This window comes from Salvelinus alpinus, chromosome 5 (genome assembly GCF_045679555.1).
Source record: "Salvelinus alpinus chromosome 5, SLU_Salpinus.1, whole genome shotgun sequence".
Lineage (NCBI taxonomy): Eukaryota > Metazoa > Chordata > Actinopteri > Salmoniformes > Salmonidae > Salvelinus > Salvelinus alpinus.
The window spans coordinates 97,341,615-97,357,605 of NC_092090.1; the positions used below are offsets into that span (position 1 = coordinate 97,341,615).

The 15,991-nt window shown below is 42.0% G+C and overlaps 1 protein-coding gene across 2 annotated transcripts; it reads right to left on the reverse strand.

Moving 5' to 3' along the window:
* Window positions 1-3,556: 3,556 nt before the first annotated feature.
* On the reverse strand, window positions 3,557-15,551 carry LOC139577315 (fibroblast growth factor 5-like). Of its 2 annotated transcripts, none has more exons than XM_071404326.1 (3): window positions 15,063-15,551; window positions 10,288-10,391; window positions 3,557-4,017 (listed from the first exon to the last, which is right to left on the reverse strand). In XM_071404326.1, exons 1-3 carry the CDS (start codon window positions 15,460-15,462, stop codon window positions 3,649-3,651), a joined length of 873 nt encoding a protein of 290 aa, XP_071260427.1. In that variant the 5' UTR covers window positions 15,463-15,551; the 3' UTR covers window positions 3,557-3,648. The 2 variants fall into 2 exon arrangements, with proteins under 2 accessions (XP_071260427.1, XP_071260428.1); XM_071404327.1 differs by having other exon boundaries at window positions 15,068-15,400.
* Between the last annotated feature and the right edge of the window lie 440 nt (window positions 15,552-15,991).

A 15,991-nucleotide genomic window follows, 5' to 3' on the forward strand; every position in this document is an offset into this window, starting at 1 on the left:
CCTCTACACTCTAACCACTAGACTACCTGCCGCCCCTACACTCTAACCACTAGACTACCTACCGCCCCTACACTCTAACCACTAGTCTACCTGCCTCCTCTACACTCTAACCACTAGTCTACCTGCCTCCTCTACACTCTAACCACTAGACTACTAGACTACCTGCCGCCCCTCTAACCACTAGTCTACCTGCCTCCTCTACACTCTAACCACTAGTCTACCTGCCTCCTCTACACTCTAACCACTAGACTACCTGCCTCCTCTACACTCTAACCACTAGTCTACCTGCCACCCCTGCACTCTAACCACTAGACTACCTGCCACCTCTACACTCTAACCACTAGTCTACCTGCCTCCTCTACACTCTAACCACTAGTCTACCTGCCTCCTCTACACTCTAACCACTAGACTACCTGCCGCCCCTCTAACCACTAGTCTACCTGCCTCCTCTACACTCGAACCACTACTCTACCTGCCTCCTCTACACTCTAACCACTAGACTACCTGCCGCCCCTACACTCTAACCACTAGGCTACCTGCCGCCCCTCTAACCACTAGACTACCTGCCTCCCCTACACTCTAACCCCTAGACTACCTGCCGCCTCTACACTCTAACCACTAGTCCCGTTTAAAGGACTACTGTTCAACTCATATTGTACACTTTTCTCACATTCCAATATTTGATTGGTTGAACTTGAATATGACAACTTTCAGGAGGAATCAAACCACTTTTTTTTAAACTAATCAATATTTTTATGATTCATTACAAACCACACTAACCTTAAAATGTGCCTAATTAATCTGCAAGATCAGAGTATTTAAAAATGTACTAGTTGGTGCTGAAACTGAGACAAATGTGCATAGATGACTTTCTTTCCCTGATCCCTATATTCTGAACCCGTTCTCTCCATGTCCTCTAGTGAGTCTGCCAACACAATTAGAATTAAAGGTGCACCGTATTTAAAGGGATGGCTGAAGAGAAATGTACTGAAAACCCTATTGAATAAAAACTCCATAAGAACATCTGTTGGCCAGTAAGTGGGAGGGTTTTCAGCAGGTTGAATTACATGTATCCAGCTCGCACAAGAGATCCACACCTGAAAAGTCTGTGATGCACCTGCATAAGGTAGGTGTGAATACCAACTACTGAGGAGTGGGTAGGAAAGGCCTACTTTTCCTAAATCGGAATTAGCTTGATAAAAATTACTATTGATTCTCAATGTATATCCTTTGTTTCATAAATACTGCTAGTAAAATATAGCTTTGTACATAAACCAATAGCTTTACCTTTAGTCACATTACTTAGCAACCAATAGCTTTACCTTTAGTCACATTACATATTATTTGTTTATATTTCATGGATAAAAAAAACTACAGAAAAATTTATCTTTGTGACTTATCTGAAAAAGATTGACAAAGTCCTCTCGTACACCAGTAAAGACAAAATGTAAAACATAAAAAATAACAAACAAATGTAGAAGTTAAGAACAAAACGCAGTGTGTGGGAGACGAGGTCACGATGCCTAAAGTACCGGTAATTATGTTTGTTATGAAAACTCTTCATGAAATATGATGTAGAACAAGATTGTTTCATTGGTCCAAGGCTTTAGCTCAGTCTAAAGAAAGAAAACCAAGGCTTTAGCTCAGTCTAAAGAAAGAAAACCCAATTTGATGGCACACAGGAGACCCAGGTTTGAAACCAGCCAATCATCAACTAGCATCCCTCCCCCTCCTCCTCCTCCTCCTCCTCGGCAGTGTTTTCCTTCTAGGTCACACGAACTGTCTGCCTTTCTGCCATCTGATACACCTATGGCTTGAGCCTTCTCCAAAACACGGCCTGTCAGTCCATCCAGGCATCTTCATCCCCATGGAACTGTCCTCTTGGGAACATCCTCCAGGCCACAGGGTCATGGTAGGAGACTGTTCTCTAGTGACAGCTGTGAGACTGTTCTCTATAATCTAGGATAGCTGTGATGGACAGTTTACTGCTTGATCCCCCCCTCCAGCTGTTAAAGATCAACTAGTTAGTTGTCATGTTGTGTTTCTAACCATGTGAACTAGTTATATTATATATATACAAAAGTATGTGGACACCCCTTCAAATTAGTGGATTCGGCTATTTCAGCCACACCAGTTGTTGACAGGTGTGTAACATCGAGTACAATGCCATGCAATCTCCATAGACAAACATTGGCAGTAGAATGGTCCATACTGAAGAGCTCAGTGACTTTCAATGTGGCACCGACATAGGATGCCACCTTTCCAACAAGTCAGTTTGTAAAATTTCTGCCCTGCTAGAGCTGCCCCCGGTCAACTGTAGGTGCTATTATTGTGAAGTGGAAACGTCTAGGAGCAACAACGGCTCAGTCGCGAAGTGGTAGGCCTCACAAGCTCACAGAAAGGGACCGCCGAGTGCTGAAGCGCGTAAAATTTTTTCCAAGCTGCCAGCACAAGAACTGTTCGTCGGGAGCTTCATGAAATGGGTTTCCATGGCTGAGCGGCCGCACACAAGCCTAAGATCACCATGCGCTATGCCAAGCGTAGGCTGGAGTGGTGTAAAGCTTGCCACCATTGGAGTGATGAATCACGCTTCACCATCTGGCAGTCCAACGGACAAATCTGGGTTTGGCCAGATTTGGAAATCTTAACGCTACAGCATACAATGACATTGTAGACGATTCTGTGCTTCCTACTTTGTGGCCAAAGTTTGGGGAAGGCCCTTTCCTGTTTCAGCATGACAATGACCCCGTGCACAAAGCGAGGTCGACTGCGACTAATCGACTGGAAAGCCGACTGCGACTAATCGCCAAACATCAGTGCCTGAACTCATTAATGCTCTTATGGCTGAATGGAAACAAGTCTCCGCAGCAATGTTCCAACATCTAGTGGAAAGCCTTCCCAGAAGAGTGGAGGCTGTTATAGCAGCAAAGCAAACTCCATATTAAAGCCCATGATTTTGGAATGAGATGTTCGAGGAGCAGGTGTCTTTTACATTTACATTTTTACATTTTAGTCATTTAGCAGACGCTCTTATCCAGAGTGCATACATTTTTTTTTTTTTTTTTTTTTTTTACATACTGAGACAAGGATATCCCTACCGGCCAAACCCTCCCTACCGGCCAAACCCTCCCTAACCCGGACGACGCTATGCCAATTGTGCATCGCCCCACGGATCTCCCGGTTGCGGCCGGCTGCGACAGAGCCTGGGCGCGAACCCAGCCCAGCCTGGGCGTGACTCTGGTGGCGCAGCTAGCACTGCGATGCAGTGCCCTAGACCACTGCGCCACCCAGGAGATAATGTAATGGTAATGTAATGTACCTCATGTTGTGTTTCTAACCATATATGAACTAGTTATCTCATGTTGTGTTTTTAATTGGCCGAAAGGGATCACCTTCGGAAGCATTGTAACCATCATAGCTTTACAATCACAAAGCTTAATGATTTGCATATTACATCCCTTTGGTTTAAAACTCACTACTTTATGACAACTGGAATGCTTAGAAATAACAGAAAGTAAAAGTTCAGCGGGAAAAAAATATTTGAGGGCAACAGGTGTCATGTCCATGTTTATGGTGGCCAGTAATCCATCCTATCAATCCATATAACGCACATCGTTGGTATTACTTCATCCCTCATCACTTCGCAGTCTATCCAAACCGAAACTTGGGCCAGTACTTGACAGTCTGCACCCTCTTCCCCGTCTCTGCATTAACATCCCCGTATTGCTGGGAGGGCGGTTTGGTCAGTGGCGGCTGGTGTTTCCTCCTCTCTTTGCTCCTGTCGGTGATGGTGAAGCCTCGGACGCTGTGCAGGTCGTTGAGCCTGGGGAGGAAATGCGTGGAAACGTGCTGTGATTTGACCCTGGGGCTGGAGCCCATCTTGGATTTTCCTCTCTTGTTCAGGGCCACGTACCAGTCCCGTCCCGTCCGGTGGTTCCGGTGCAACACTGAGGCGTAAGTGTTGTAACTGCTCTCCTGGAAACGCTCCCAGAACCTACAGTCGTCCGTGAATCGCTCCTGGAAAACACAAACACAACATAATGTTACAGAGAGCAAAATGGTTACGCATGTTACACAACATAATGTTACACAACATAATGTTACACAACATAATGTTACAGAGAGCAAAATGGTTAAGTGTTTTACACAAAATGAATGTCTCAATTTCCCCAATGTAAAATTCTTCAACATTCACAAGCACCCCGCCAGCACATACAGTATTACCGTACATATCCCCCTGCTCTACGATCCATCTCCGTACTCATTCCTACCCCTCTCCATCTGAGCTGGGACTTCCTTAAGGAGACGAGAGCCGTCAGTCACCAAGGATCTTAGAAAGACAAGCTCTATTAACCCTAGTTGACTGTTCATTTCCTCTTTACGCTTTTACAAACGTCTGTACTGTGATTCAAACAAATGGAGCACTTGATTTGACATTTCTGATCCAACGATCTCAAAACATTCCTAACTAAGCCTAAAAATAACCTTTCGGTGGGAAACTACAACATGTAGTACCCCAGGATGCCCACAGGTGATCTAATAACCTGTATGGTTAGACAGAGCTCCCACCAGATATAATAACCTGTATGGTTAGACAGAGCTCTCACCAGATATAATAACCTGTATGGTTAGACAGAGTTCCCACTAGATATAATAACCTGTATGGTTAGACAGAGCTCCCACCAGATATAATAACCTGTATGGTTAGACAGAGCTCCCACCAGATATAATAACCTGTATGGTTAGACAGAGCTCCCACTAGATATAATAACCTGTATGGTTAGACAGAGATCCCACCAGATATAATAACCTGTATGGTTAGACAGAGCTCCCACCAGATATAATAACCTGTATGGTTAGACAGAGCTCCCACCAGATATAATAACCTGTATGGTTAGACAGAGCTCCCACCAGATATAATAACCTGTATGGTTAGACAGAGCTCCCACCAGATATAATAACCTGTATGGTTAGACAGAGCTCCCACCAGATATAATAACCTGTATGGTTAGACAGAGCTCCCACCAGATATAATAACCTGTATTGTTAGACAGAGCTCCCACCAGATATAATAACCTGTATGGTTAGACAGAGCTCCCACCAGATATAATAACCTGTATGGTATGGTTAGACAGAGCTCCCACCAGATATAATAACCTGTATGGTTAGACAGAGCTCCCACCAGATATAATAACCTGTATGGTTAGACAGAGCTCCCACCAGATATAATAACCTGTATGGTTAGACAGAGCTCCCACCAGATATAATAACCTGTATGGTTAGACAGAGCTCCCACCAGATGTAATAACCTGTATGGTTAGACAGAGCTCCCACCAGATATAATAACCTGTATGGTATGGTTAGACAGAGCTCCCACTAGATATAATAACCTGTATGGTTAGACAGAGCTCCCACCAGATATAATAACCTGTATGGTATGGTTAGACAGAGCTCCCACCAGATATAATAACCTGTATGGTTAGACAGAGCTCCCACCAGATATAATAACCTGTATGGTAAGACAGAGCTCCCACCAGATATAATAACCTGTATGGTTAGACAGAGCCCCCACCAGATATAATAACCTGTATGGTTAGGCAGAGCTCCCACCAGATATAATAACCTGCATGGTCAGACAGAGCTCCCACCAGATATAATAACCTGTATAGTTAGACAGAGCTCCCACTAGATATAATAACCTATATGGTTAGACAGAGCTCCCACCAGATATAATAACCTGTATGGTTAGACAGAGCTCCCACCAGATATAATAACCTGTATGGGTAGACAGAGCTCCCACCAGATATAATAACCTGTATGGTTAGACAGAGCTCCCACCAGATATAATAACCTGTATGGTTAGACAGAGCTCCCACCATATATAATAACCTGTATGGTTAGACAGAGCTCCCACCAGATATAATAACCTGTATAGTTAGACAGAGCTCCCACCAGATATAATAACCTGTATGGTTAGACAGAGCTCCCACCAGATATAATAACCTGTATGGTTAGACAGAGCTCCCACCAGATATAATAACCTGTATGGTTAGACAGAGCTCCCACCAGATATAATAACCTGTATGGTTAGACAGAGCTCCCACCAGATATAATAACCTGTATGGTTAGACAGAGCTCCCACTAGATATAATAACCTGTATGGTTAGACAGAGCTCCCACCATATATAATAACCTGTATGGTAAGGCAGAGCTCCCACCAGATATAATAACCTGTATGGTTAGACAGAGCTCCCACTAGATATAATAACCTGTATGGTTAGACAGAGCTCCCACCAGATATAATAACCTGTATGGTTAGACAGAGCTCCCACCATATATAATAACCTGTATAGTTAGACAGAGCTCCCACCAGATATAATAACCTGTATGGTTAGACAGAGCTCCCACCAGATATAATAACCTGTATGGTTAGACAGAGCTCCCACCAGATATAATAACCTGTATAGTTAGACAGAGCTCCCACCAGATATAATAACCTGTATAGTTAGACAGAGCTCCCACCAGATATAATAACCTGTATGGTTAGACAGAGCTCCCACCAGATATAATAACCTGTATAGTTAGACAGAGCTCCCACCAGATATAATAACCTGTATAGTTAGACAGAGCTCCCACCAGATATAATAACCTGTATGGTTAGACAGAGCTCCCACCAGATATAATAACCTGTATGGTTAGGCAGAGCACCCACCAGATATAATAACCTGTATGGTATGGTTAGACAGAGTTCCCACCAGATATAATAACCTGTATGGTTAGACAGAGCTCCCACCAGATATTATAACCTGTATGGTTAGACAGAGCTCCCACCAGATATAATAACCTGTATGGTTAGGCAGAGCTCCCACTAGATATAATAACCTGTATGGTTAGACAGAGCTCCCACCAGATATAATAACCTGTATGGTTAGACAGAGCTCCCACCAGATATAATAACCTGTATGGTTAGACAGAGCTCCCACCAGATATAATAACCTGTATGGTTAGACAGAGCTCCCACCAGATATAATAACCTGTATGGTTAGACAGAGCTCCCACCAGATATAATAACCTGTATGGTTAGACAGAGCTCCCACCATATATAATAACCTGTATGGTTAGACAGAGCTCCCACCAGATATAATAACCTGTATGGTTAGACAGAGCTCCCACCAGATATAATAACCTGTATGGTTAGACAGAGCTCCCACCAGATATAATAACCTGTATGGTTAGACAGAGCTCCCACCAGATATAATAACCTGTATGGTTAGACAGAACTCCCACTAGATATAATAACCTGTATGGTTAGACAGAGCTCCCACCAGATATAATAACCTGTATGGTTAGACAGAACTCCCACTAGATATAATAACCTGTATGGTTAGACAGAGCTCCCACCAGATATAATAACCTGTATGGTATGGTTAGGCAGAGCTCCCACCAGATATAATAACCTGTATGGTTAGACAGAGCTCCCACCAGATATAATAACCTGTATGGTTAGACAGAGCTCCCACTAGATATAATAACCTGTATGGTTAGACAGAGCTCCCACTAGATATAATAACCTGTATGGTTAGACAGAGCTCCCACTAGATATAATAACCTGTATGGTTAGACAGAGCTCCCACCAGATATAATAACCTGTATGGTTAGACAGAGCTCCCACCAGATATAATAACCTGTATGGTTAGACAGAGCTCCCACCAGATATAATAACCTGTATGGTTAGACAGAGCTCCCACCATATATAATAACCTGTATGGTTAGACAGAGCTCCAGGGTGTGGCGTAGCTAGGTTTATTCTCTCTACCGCCTCACCAAATCTTCAGTACCAAGATAGATCAGCACACCCTCAGAACAATAACAGAAGTATAAAAAAGCCATGCATAATGTTTTACTAGGATTCATTTAATTCTCTCTTTCTCTCCCTCCGTCACTCCCTCCCTCCATCGTTTGCTCAATAAATCCAGGTGACCCTTTGACCTTAGAAGAGACGTTGTTTGTCGTGGCTGGCTGGGTAGATAAAACACTTCAGTACACATCTGTCTACTTGCCCATTATTCCAGACAATAAATTGCCACTGTGAAAACATCTGAATATTAAATGTGACAGACGGATTACAACATAAAGACAGTGTGTGAAACATGAGCCCCAGACCAGACAGACGAGGGGGGCTCGTCTGTCTCTGGTCGGGGGGCTCGTCTGTCTGGTTGGGGGGCTCGTCTGTCTGGTTGGGGGGCTCGTCTGTCTGGTCGGGGGGCTCGTCTGTCTGGTTGGGGGCTCGTCTGTCTGGTTGGGGGCTCGTCTGTCTGGTCGGGGGCTCGTCTGTCTGGTTGGGGGGCTTGTCTGTCTGGTTGGGGGCTCGTCTGTCTGGTTGGGGGGCTCGTCTGTCTGGTTGGGGGGCTCGTCTGTCTGGTCTGGGGGCTCGTCTGTCTGGTTGGGGGCTCGTCTGTCTGGTTGGGGGGCTCGTCTGTCTCTGGTCGGGGGGCTCGTCTGTCTGGTCGGGGGGCTCGTCTGTCTGGTTGGGGGCTCGTCTGTCTGGTCTGGGGGCTCGTCTGTCTGGTCTGGGGGCTCGTCTGTCAGGTCGGGGGGCTCGTCTGTCAGGTCGGGGGGCTCGTCTGTCTGGTTGGGGGGCTCGTCTGTCTGTGGTCGTGGGGGCACGTCTATCTGTGGTCGGGGGGCTCGTCTGTCTGGTTGGGGGGCTCGTCTGTCTGTGGTCGTGGGGGCACGTCTATCTGTGGTCGGGGGGCTCGTCTGTCTGGTCGGGGGGCTCGTAGGGTCCTATAAACCGCTTCAGACACAGTGGACAAATAGAGATAATCCAGCTGTATAGGATCCATCGACGGAGAATTAGTATTGATGTGTGTGTGTGTGTGTGTGTGTGTGTGTGTGTGTGTGTGTGTGTGTGGCGAGCGAGCGAGGAGAATCCAGACTAATTCTCCACTGATGGATCCTATACAGCTGGACTCACTATAATTGTTCACTGTGTCTGCAGCGGCTTACAGGAATCTACCCATTTATCCCTTTGTTTCTCTCTCTCTGTCTCTCTCTCTCTTTCTCTCTCTCTCTCTGTCTCTCTCTCTCTCTCTCTCTCTCTCTCTCTCTCTCTCTCTCTCTCTCTCTCTATCTCTCTCTCTCCTGTCTCTCTCTCTCTTGCTCTCTCTCTCTCACTCTGTCTCTCATTCACACGCTTTGTTTCTCTCTGTGTATCTGTTTCTCTCTCTCTGTGTCTCTCGCTCTCTCTCTCTCTCGCTCTCTCTTTCTGTCTCATTCACACACTTTGTTTCTCTCTCTCTCTCTCTGTCTCTCTCTCTCTCTTTTTCTCTCTCTCTGTGTCTCTCTCTCACACTCTCTCTGTCTGTCTCATTCACAAGATTTGTCTCTATCTCGCTCTCTCTCACTCTCTCTCGCTCTCGAGCTCGCTGTCTTTCTCTCTATCTATGTATATTATCAGCCTTCCTAGACTATCTGGACTGCCCATTTACACATGCTAACAGGAAGAGGCTTGCATCTATCTACCGGGCCAGGCCAAGCCCAGGCTCCCTACAGATGACTGTCAGCAGAGCTAGATGACTGGTAGGCCTGCATACAAAGTAGCAGTGTGGCTTTCTGTCTGGGTGTCTGGCTGGCTGGCTGTTTGGCGGGCCTGCTTACAAAGTAGCAGTGTGGCTTTCTGCCTGGGTGGCTGGCTGACTGGCTGGCTGTTTGGCTGGCCTGCTTACAAAGTAGCAGTGTGGCTTTCTGCCTGGGTGGCTGGCTGGCTGGCTGTTTGGCAGGCCTGCTTACAAAGTAGCAGTGTGGCTTTCTGCCTGGGTGGCTGGCTGACTGGCTGGCTGTTTGGCTGGCCAGCTTACAAACAGCAGTGTAGCTGCCCCCCTGGCTGGCTGGCTGGCTGACTGACTGACTGGTTGACTGACTGCTGGGCACAGATTTAAAGTCGTTTGAAGCAATTCAGAGTTTAAAAAAAGAAGACAATAAATCTGCAATTCTCATGATGGTTCACATTTGTTGTCAGTGCCATGACTTTCTAGCCTGGTCCCATTGTGGCAACACAGCACAAACAGATCTGAGGCCATGCTATGGCTTTCATCTTCCTTTAGTGTTCAGGCCAAATTCATTTCAGGACAAGAAACAATGGAGTTTCTGAAAGTCTCTTCTCAAAATGGCACCCAAAATGGTATCCAAAATGTTATCCAAAATGTTATCCAAAATGTTATCCAAAATGGCACCCTATGGGCCCTGGGCAAAAGTAGTGCACTATATAATAAATAGGATACTTACGATAGCATGTAGCCTTCCTCTCTTGTTCATGGCTAAGAATCTGTTGCTGTAGACTCCTCGGATAGCGATGACCCCCTGAGAAACCGCAAAGAGCTCCAGGACGCCTGAGAACAGAATCATCATCACAACAATACATCAGTATGTACTATTTCTAGGATTTTCTAGGGTTCCTCTCTTTGTTCCTCTCTGTCTCTGTCTCTCTCTCTCTGTCTCTCTCTCTCTCTCTGTCTCTCTCTCTCTCTCTGTCTCTCTCTCTCTCTCTCTGTCTCTGTCTCTGTCTCTCTCTGTCTCTGTCTCTGTCTCTCTCTGTCTCTCTCTGTCTCTCTCTGTCTCTCTCTCACTCTCTGTCTCTCTCTGTCTCTCTCTCATTCTCTCTCTCTCTCTGTCTCTGTCTCTCTCTCTCTATCTTTATATATTTCTCTATTTCTCTCTCTCTTTCTATCTGAAAAAACATTGCAGGGATTGATGGTTGTCCTTGTTTCATTAACAGGGCGGCAGCCAGTTGGCAACAGCCATCAAAGAACCTTTAGTTTACACTTTGGTCCCTCTAAAAGGATTTAGTTATGATCCAGTTCATTATAGGGACTGTTACTCATTCTACTTGTGTAATAACAAAAAAATAATCAACTCCATGACTTTACAATTACAAAGCGATTAATGAAATACTCTAAACAACAACGCTGTGACTGCAGTAACTACAGCCGCGTTTTTACACTGACGTTACCTCGGTAACTACAGCGGAGTTTTTACACTGAAGTTACCTCGGTAACTACAGCCGCGTTTTTACACTGAGGTTACCTTGGTAACTACAGCCGTGTTACTACACTGACGTACCTCAGTAACATAGTAATTACACTATAGTAATAACACTATAGTAATAACACTATAGTAATAACACTATAGTAATACCACTATATTAATAACACTATAGTAATAACACTATAGTAATAACACTATAGTAATACCGCTATAGTAATAACGCTATAGTAATGCCACTATAGTAACAACACTATAGTAATAACACTATAGTAATAGTAATAACACTATAGTAATAACACTATAGTAATAGTAATAACACTATAGTAATAACACTGTAGTAACAACACTATAGTAACGACACTATAGTAACAACACTATAGTAATAACACTATAGTAATAACACTATAGTAATAACAATATAGTAATAACACTATAGTAATAACACTATAGTAATAACACTATAGTAATAACACTATAGTAATAACACTATAGTAATAGTAATAACACTATAGTAATAACACTATAGTAACAACACTATAGTAACAACACTATAGTAACAACACTATAGTAACAACACTATAGTAATAACACTATAGTAATAACACTATAGTAACAACACTATAGTAACAACACTATAGTAACAACACTATAGTAATTACACTATAGTAATTACACTATAGTAACAACACTATAGTAACAACACTATAGTAATAGTAATAACACTATAGTAACAGTAATTACACTATAGTAATAACACTGTAGTAATAACACTGTAGTAATTACACTATAGTAATAACACTGTAGTAATAACACTGTAGTAATTACACTATAGTAATAACACTATAGTAACAACACTATAGTAATAACACTATAGTAATAACACTATAGTAATAACACTATAGTAATAGTAATAACACTATAGTAATAACACTATAGTAACAACACTATAGTAACAACACTATAGTAACAACACTATAGTAACAACACTATAGTAATAACACTATAGTAATAGTAATAACACTATAGTAATAACACTATAGTAACAACACTATAGTAACAACACTATAGTAACAACACTATAGTAACAACACTATAGTAACAACACTATAGTAATAACACTATAGTAATAACACTATAGTAACAACACTATAGTAACAACACTATAGTAATTACACTATAGTAATTACACTATAGTAACAACACTATAGTAACAACACTATAGTAATAGTAATAACACTATAGTAACAGTAATTACACTATAGTAATAACACTGTAGTAATAACACTGTAGTAATTACACTATAGTAATAACACTGTAGTAATAACACTATAGTAATAACACTATAGTAATAACACTATAGTAATAACACTATAGTAATAGTAATAACACTATAGTAATAACACTATAGTAACAACACTATAGTAACAACACTATAGTAACAACACTATAGTAACAACACTGTATTACCATTGTATGTGTTACTGAGTTGCTGGAATATATTTTACCGTATCTATTTTCTTGGAGAAACAGAAGTAAGAAGGGCTGCTAGCCATCTTCAGTAATCCTACATCAAAGTTGTCAACAAACACACAACTCAACAACTTGTTAATCATGCATTGATGTTAATGGGAGTAGACAACATTACAAAAAAAAAAGAAAGTTGATTCCTTTTTGAAATCAATATCAAATTCAATGAATGATGATAATATGAGACTCGATTGTCAAGTGGTCAGTCACAGACATCCCGTCTTGCTGTTGTCTCTGTTAGAACAGCCGACACATTAAAACTACATTCTGCTCTTCCCTCGGTTGTGGTATACTACTCACCCACCACTTGTTTTGGTACAGCTGAAGGACGGGCCAGAAATATGTAACCTTATATTTTGGCGTTATGATAGGGTAAGATAGTTGCGCTAAGCTCATGAGGCATTATTATACGTTAATATTATTTACGTTTTAAATGGAGAGAAATTAAGACTTTATTAAAATTACCACTGGAAAAGGATTCACAAAACGACCAGATCCGTAGTTTTTAAAAACAACTATGTTTCCAGGTAGTGTAATATGACAAGGCTTCTAAAAACCATGAAATGAAAACAGAGAAAGAGAGAATTACAGTATGTTTATGGTCAGCTTTAAATAGTTTACTAAAGGAAATGAGAGTTAGTAGATGTCTGGGGTTGAGGAAGTCTACTAAAGGTCAAATCCTGATTTATGTGTCGGCTACATGTAGGCCGGAGACACACCATGTGTATGTGACCAATACAACTTGATTTGATTTGTAGGCTGGAGACACACCATGTGTATGTGACCAATACAACTTGATTTGATTTGTAGGCTGGAGACACACCATGTGTATGTGACCAATACAACTTGATTTGATTTGTAGGCTGGAGACACACCATGTGTATGTGACCAATACAACTTGATTTGATTTGTAGGCTGGAGACACACAGACACACTTTTCAGATTCCTGTTACTGTTTTGATCTCAAACAAGTATTACTATAGTATTACTGTAGTACCACTATAGTATTACTGTAGTACCACTATAGTATTAATGTAGTATTATTATAGTATTACTGTAGTATTACTATAGTATTACTGTAGTATTACTATAGTATTACTATAGTATTACTATAGTATTACTGTAGTATTACTATAGGTGACTTGTCCTCTTTGAAATGGTCTTATAAAATAGTATATAATAGTTAGCCTATAAGATCGTATTATTATATTTATAAAGATTTACAAGAGTGTTTCCATCAATTACATCATCATCCAGAGTAACATTATTTGACTAGCTATACTTTTTGCCATTAACAATTTTTTATTATTATTATATATATATTTAAAAAAGATATGAATTTAAAACACTTTTAGACTGAGGAAACTATAATTAGAAAACGAGTACGTCCCAACGTTGTAACACACAGAGCCAATGACAACCATCCAATCATGTTGCACATTGCATTGTTGTGATGACAATCATACTGAAGTCCAATCCAAACCATCCTGGTCTCTTCTGCTGCACCTGTTACACATACAAACCTGTCCCAAAGAGTCACAAAACAAGCCATTCCACAGAGTGCTGATCTAGGAGCAGGTCTCCCCCGTTTATACAATTCCATTCATTATGATCTGAAAGTCAAACTGATCCTAGATCAGCACTCCTTCTCTGAGACACTATCTGTAATACAGGCCCAGGCCATTCTCCAGTCAACAGCTCCTGAGGGAAACCAGTAACCCGAGGCTAAGGATAGGTGTAGGAATGGCAGGGCTGCTATCGCTGACTGTGACTGACATGTGTAGCTAGATATATATTATAGATATATGTTAGCTAGATATGTTACGAATCAGAACCCTATGAATAAATTACGTATGTATTATTTAGCATATTTTGACATGACACAATCCTTCCACAGCTATGCAGTGACTTGTTATTCCTAAAACATGTCATGGTTATATATAAGTAATTATAAACTGGGTGGTTCGAGCCCTGAATGCCGATTGGCTGACAGCCGTGGTATATCAGACCGTATACCACAGGTATGACAAAACGTTTATTTTTACTGCTTCTAATTACGTTGGTAACCAGTTTATAATAGCACTATAAGGCATCTCTGGGGTTTGTGGTATATGGCCAATATACCACGACTAAGGACTGTATCCAGGCACTCCACGTTGCGTCGTGCTTAACAGCCCTTAGCTGTGGTATATTGGCCATATACCACACCTCCTCGTACCTTATTGCTTAAATATACTACAATTAAAGTTTAAATGGCTAATGGAAAAATATGAATGGACACCTTTTTCAGGATACATTGTAATAGCCTAAACATTATAGTTCAGAGACAACTTCATGCAATAATGTATAATACTTTCATGTTGGAAACCCAGCAATAGTCTTCCATTTCAGCATGACCTTCTCTCTATCCACTCGCACTTTATGGATAATTAACTAAATATCCACTTCGAGAGGCCTGGCCGTAGCAGAATGATTTCATAATAACTTACTCAACTGATTAGGTTCATGACTGCCGTTGACTCTTCCGTCAGTGTGTATCTGGAGATGAAAACCAATGCCAACCCGACAGTACAGTCTGCAAGTCCTGCGTCCTGAACCACTCATAGTACCGTCTTCCAGAAGTTGGTCCTCCAAAGAGACGTATTCAACCGATCCAGTGATTACTACCGCGGCGATGGAGACCACAGCTGCGCAAATCAGCTGCAGCAGAGCGAAGGTAAAAAGAGAGAGAGGAACATTCATTCTTCCCAACAACAAAAAAGGAAACTCTGTCTGTCCTCTGGCTCTGCTAGGCCACTTCTTATCCTTCTGGCATTTTGTTGTTGTGGTTCTTGAGCTCTCTAGTGTGCTGTGCCAGTGCACGAGGAACCGTGCGCACCCCGCGCACATCCAGTTCCAGCAGAGTTCGGCCGGCCGTGCAGCGAGGCGGTGTATTTATCAGACTGGTCTCATAGACTAGATGTAACATAGTACATGTAAATCCGGGACAATCAAATTAGTTTTATATGTTACATTTGGTATGGTTACATAAGACAAAAAAAAGTTGCCTTTAAGGCAAAATTGAATGGAGGGTGGATGAATCGAAGTCTTACCGAACGTCTAGCTAACCGAAAGGTTGCGTGATCGAATCTCACTAGGGACAATTTTAGCTAATTAGCAACTTTGCTACTACTAACTTGTTTTACTACTTTGCAACTACTTAGAACGTTAGCTAACCATTCCCATAACCCTAACTTTAACCTATTTAGATAACCCTAAACCTTTAACCTAACCCCTAACCCTAACCCCTAGAGCTAGCTAACATTAGCGTTAGCCACCTAGCTAACGTTAGTCACAACAAATTGGTATTTGTAACATACCATATGTTTAGTAAATTCACAAGATATTGTACATTCTGAAAATTCGTAGCATATTGTAC